General features: G+C 46.5%; 1 protein-coding gene across 1 annotated transcript; it reads right to left on the bottom strand.

The window, feature by feature from the left end:
* Positions 1-849: 849 nt before the first annotated feature.
* LOC3291587 (uncharacterized) lies at positions 850-5,095 on the bottom strand. The gene is made up of 4 exons (XM_061659769.1): positions 3,588-5,095; positions 3,093-3,449; positions 2,779-3,001; positions 850-2,702 (listed from the first exon to the last, which is right to left on the bottom strand). The coding sequence occupies exons 1-4, from the start codon at positions 3,596-3,598 to the stop codon at positions 1,404-1,406; spliced, it is 1,890 nt and encodes a 629-aa protein (XP_061515753.1). The 5' UTR covers positions 3,599-5,095; the 3' UTR covers positions 850-1,403.
* Positions 5,096-5,426: the final 331 nt, after the last annotated feature.

The raw sequence follows: 5,426 nt of genomic DNA, 5'->3' as shown, positions 1-5,426 counted from the left end.
TTAATTTTCCACTGGAAAAGGCATACACGGGCGGGCGATGCGCGATCCTTTCTGCGGTAACTGCTCTTCAGGACAGGACCTGCAAACATCCCACGAAACGGTTGGGTTGGGAAAAAGGGATGGCCACGGCTGCGTTGAAGGACTACATGAGGTTCACTTCATTTAACGTATGTTAGCTGTTTAGCAGGGCTCTCTCACTCGCTCTCATTCACTCGCCCCGATTGCTGGTAGTTTTGCTACTTAATTGCAGGGGCGTACGGATCAAATTAATCAAATGCCAACCCCTGCACACAGACCGGTGGAAAAACCGTGGGATTATGGTGAAAGTTGGTGTTGGGTTGTGTTTTTCTGTCTCTGCCATTTCGCTTTTCACGGGCTTTTTATTTCGACGCAGCTTTAGGTGTTGTCGATTGTCGGTTTTTCGTGACGGTTGGCCTTTTTTGATGGTACCGTACCTTTCTTGTTTCCAGTTCTTTTTTTTTGCAAACAGTTTTTTGCATCATTTCAACCGAGGGGTGATGTTTTCGGGGTCCCCTTGCTTGCTTTCTTTCTTTCTTTCTTTCACTGGGTCTTTTTTATTATGCATTTGTGGAAAGTGACATTAAAACTACCGTTATGACACGCTTTTCGAAGTGCTGGGAGCGTTCTGGTCCTTTTTGATCCTTTCTTTCCGGTGCTGTTTTGATATGTGTCGCTTGTAACCGTTTTAAATTGGTCCAATAAAAGCTCATTACGTGTCATTTTTTTAAATGTGTACAACTGGTGTGACGGAGAAATCACGTCACTTCCAAAAAGGGATTGCCAAATGTAACAAAGGGAGATGAAGTACAGGGAATAGAAAGAAATCTGTTTATCTTTTGTATAGCTATTTTTATTTATTTTCACAAATATAATCGATACTCCAGTGACTAGAACTGTTTCAACAAAACAAACCCTTACAAAACTAATCAGCCATTCTTCGAAACACTGGTGCGTCCATTCACCGATCGCCCTGATCCTTGTCTTCGGAGGCTAAAGTGTTCCACAAAAAATATCAAACTGTGAGGCCGGTGGTGAATGTGTGGTAGGTGTGACTCCTTGGAGAGCATGTTAGAGAGATAAAAAAGTCTCTTGTGCTAGATCTAGTATTATATGTATAAAAAAACACACTAAAATTATTCTAAGACACCCTACCTTGGTACTTTGATTTACGTTTCATCGAAGCCGATTGCTCCCCTTAGTCTATGAACAGAAATGCGACAATGCTTAACGACTAACACAAAATGAATAGATCAGTACGGAATGATTAACGCAGTGACAGGTCACCTATCGAGCCTCACACTAAATGCAAGTAGAGTAACAAAGTCGACAACATAAGAGATCATCTTCTAACGCTATCTACAAAGGATGGTTGTTCACCCCATCTAGCTGAGATATTCACACTGCTCTAGACCGTAGTATTGCTGGTCTAACTGTTGCTGCTGTTGGTGGTGGTTATGATTGCCGACGGGTACTGTGCTTTCGTGATACGCCTGGTTCCATCCATCCGTACCACTCGCAGATGTTCCCAAAGTTGTCTGGAAGAAGCTATTATTCCACCAGCAACCATTGTCCGCTGTCGTTGTCTCACTCATTGAACCCACCGTGCTATTACACTGTTGTTGATGATGTTGCTGCTGCTGCTGAGGGGACATGTCACAAGAAGACATGGTAGCAGCACCAACCATCTGAGTCGTTGGCACCATCCGTCCATCGGTCGAGTGGGGCGAGGTGGAGGTATGAGTCAACGATTGGCCCAAAGGTTGTCCGACCGTCGTGTCGTAGCTCCCGTACAGCTGGGACGCATTCGGGGAGGAAGACGCACTGTAATTTTCGTAGCTTAGTGTCCCGTACGCGTCCAGTTGCTGCTGCTGCTGATGAGTGTGCTGGCCCGGGTCAGACGACTTGTGATCATTAGTCGTCGGTGACACGCAACTTGATTGGCTAATAAAGAACGAATTGATGCCATCGCACGCACGCAGACCGATCTTGTTCATGTCCAGTTGTGCAAGGGAGTTGTTATTGGTGTGGTTGTTGTTCTGATAATCGACCTGCGGACTTGCGTAGTACGCAATGTCGTCGAGCACGCTCGAGCACCCGCTGCTGGTAAGGCTGGCCGTGTCCGTATCGGTATTGCTTTCGTACTTGACGCAGTCAAAGTACCGTCCAATGCCGGTGGTGGCGTACTCTGGTCCACGGTAGGTGGAAAATTGGTCACTCTTACCGCTGTAGGAGGACTTGCCGTCCGCTCCAAGGTCCAGATCGAACATGTTACCGGTGGGTGAGCAGCTTGGATGCTGCTGTGGCTGGTACTTATTGTTGCCGGAACTGGCTATTGGTCGCAGTGGTTGGTCCAGTTGGAAGATTTCCTCCGGATGGATGAAGTTAGTATCGTAAAAGCAGTTCTGTGTGTAATCTTGTGGCGGGTTCTGTGGACATTGTAGTGGCTGTTGTTGCTGAATCGGGTGCGTCTGCTGTTGTACTGGAGGATGGTGGTTTACATTAAAGGTACAGCCATTAGGTGCAGACGATCCAGTCAGATAATCCATCTGATAGTTGCTGTCTTCGAAGGACGAGTCCGGCGACTTTACGACTTCATTTGAGGAGATGGAACTGTAGCTCGTTGCTTTTGCGATGGTGTAATGCTGCTTTGAAGACTTCCTGGGCTGTTTAATCCCATTAATCTGTAGAATACACAATTCAAAATACAAGGCAATAAGAAACAGCGGCCTTCAACGAAGTTGGGACATCTTAACCTACCTTGTTCATTTTTGATTGCACTGTCCGAAGTACTCGCTCACGCCGTCCAAGTCCCAACACACGACGTGTCTCACCAGATGACTTCGCTTCGGGGCGCGGATGGTCATGTACTCCTTTGGCTTGGAAAAATATCGCATGTGGCGTGTGGCGCCAGAAGTGTGTCACCGGGTAGCCGCAATGTCCTCGGCATGGAAGAATCTCCAATATACCTCCAATGCATAACCTGATATTAAGTATCAGAACGAAACATTCTCATTAGCACACTTGTATCTCTTAAACCATTTCAACTTGATTCCTCATCATGATCCTCTCACCTGTTGGGACACGCTTTGCCTTGCTGTTTGCGCCGTGCCTTATCGCATATGGCCGGCCGGAGATGGATTTTGTCCCCGTTCGGCAGGATACAGCCGGCCGAGCAGACCAACACCCCGAGGCAGCTTTTCTTCAGGATGTTCACGTTGTGGTTGTTGGTGTTGCGCATCGCCCAGCCGGACGAATGGCGCTTTGCCTCTTCGCTCGTGCCTCGATAAATGTAGCGACAGTGACCATCACTCCACTCGTTAAATGCATCGTAGTCTGACTCCGTCACGATCGGTACACTGGGATCGTTAATGTCCCAGTCCATACCGAGCTGTCCACCGCCACCGCTCGAGTTGATCACGTTCGATTGCCTGTTTGCGAAACGATAATCAAAAAGATACAAGACACCATTAATCAAAGCTGGCCCGGACACTCTGGAACACGGAAATACGGCACCGATCGAGCGGGCTTGATCGATCACGGCACGCATAAAGCAGCGCTAAACTTACACAATCACCATGTTGTCTTTTGCGCTGTCAGTTTGGGCTGATGTCTTAATAAACTTGCGCGGTTTTCGCAATCACTCTCTCGATCGTCAACTTGGTCGCGAGAACTTGAACCAAAGGGATCAATTGAATTTTGGGCACAATAATTCAATTTCGTTTTGTTGACGTTGGTTCACTTCGTATTCGGCTCACATTAAATCAATGAAGTACGGCACGAACGACACACTTCTCTTGTACAGTTTGTTCTATAATCCACCCTGAATATCAAAACAATCTCACAGTCACGTCACAACGCACTATTCAGGTTTAACTTTATTGCTAAGCCACGTCACTGATCGATGATTGTACGACACGTATAAATTATACTACATCGCTCGATAACATTCTCGATTCCCGTCCAGACGACTGGGTAAATATTCACTCAACCTTGGCTTTGCGGTCGCGCGTCCTACCGGGTCGAGTGCGCAATGTGAACTGATCGAAGACTGCGTCCTCGGCGAACCTCTATGACCCGCTAGGCTTCTATGTGTACAGCATAACTGAGAAGCTTCCTCATGGGTCGCTCTCTCAAGCTCTCTATTTTCCCCTAAATATGACTCTTTTCCTATAGCATAAACCATAGCGCAGCATAAAACCCCCGCGGTGACTCTCTTCGCTTCTCTTGGTATGCTGTGCCATGCTCTCTTGATGGGCTATGAATTGGTTCCACTTCAATGCATTTATGCTCGCGTAGCTCCGCCCTCCGTGTGGACCGGCTCAACGAATCAGATGGCGTCTGTACCGAGAGATTCGGTCCTTCGCCGCACGACAGAAGTACTTGATGGAAATGTACGTTAAGGCCACTTGGCGATGAAGTCTTAAAGATTGTTTTGTCAGCGTCCCGGGGGCTACTTTTTCCACAAGCCAACAATTCCTGCAGATTGCATTATGTTTTAATTATCGACGTACGATTTCCTGTCCCCGGAGCTGCTGACCTTTAGGGCATCGATGATGCCAATGGTGCGGGTGCTCGAGCAGTCTTCTAATTCTATCACGATCAAGATGACGGCTGACCTCGGAACCTTGAGCTTACTTCCGAGTGACGGCCTCCATTAGGGTGACAATTTAGTGTCACAATCTCAGTTCTTTTACTTTGTGCTCCATTCTAGCCATCCTGGAAACCGATCAGGCGGTCAGAACCAGCAGAATTTTCGTTTGCGGGATGCCGGGAAGGACGGCACGAGTGGCTCGACAAAATCAAATTAAAGCCAATCCATTGTCACCAGTTATGTAGGCCGTAGACATACACATATATAGAGACGGTTTCCCGTACTGCCTTCCTTTTCGTTCCTTCCGGGTTTCTTGCATTCTCTGCCCCGCTGGCTGGGGAGCTTCTGGAGGATCTATGTCACGGTTTGTGGTTTAGGTCGGGACCGCAACGTTTTGAATGAACCCGGCTGGTGACATTGATCAACTGCTCTATTACGGTAATTTCCCATTCGCTGATCATGATTCGTCCGCTGCAAGAAATGTCAATTAATTTATATTAATACATCAATATCTAGGCTTCACTCGTTGGGCGTGAGATGCAATCTCAATAGCCGTTGATTAGGATCTATGGTAATTGAATGAGTCTCATTTTGAGTTTGAGGAATAATTTGTTTTTTACTTCATGCCCGGATGGTTCATCTATCTTGTTCAGTGCAATTATGCATTTTATTTCCACTTTTTGTTTGTTACCCTTCACGTAAAGACACAGTTTAGCTATTCAATGCTTCTACAAATAATATTTATTTAAATAATTTGATTACAAATATTGATGGGTAAACGAATATCAACTGATAAACCAATACTTTCACATTC

This window comes from Anopheles gambiae, chromosome 3 (assembly GCF_943734735.2).
Source record: "Anopheles gambiae chromosome 3, idAnoGambNW_F1_1, whole genome shotgun sequence".
Classification (NCBI taxonomy): domain Eukaryota; kingdom Metazoa; phylum Arthropoda; class Insecta; order Diptera; family Culicidae; genus Anopheles; species Anopheles gambiae.
Note: the sequence above shows the minus strand (reverse complement) of the source record. Positions and strands in the feature narration are given on the sequence as shown.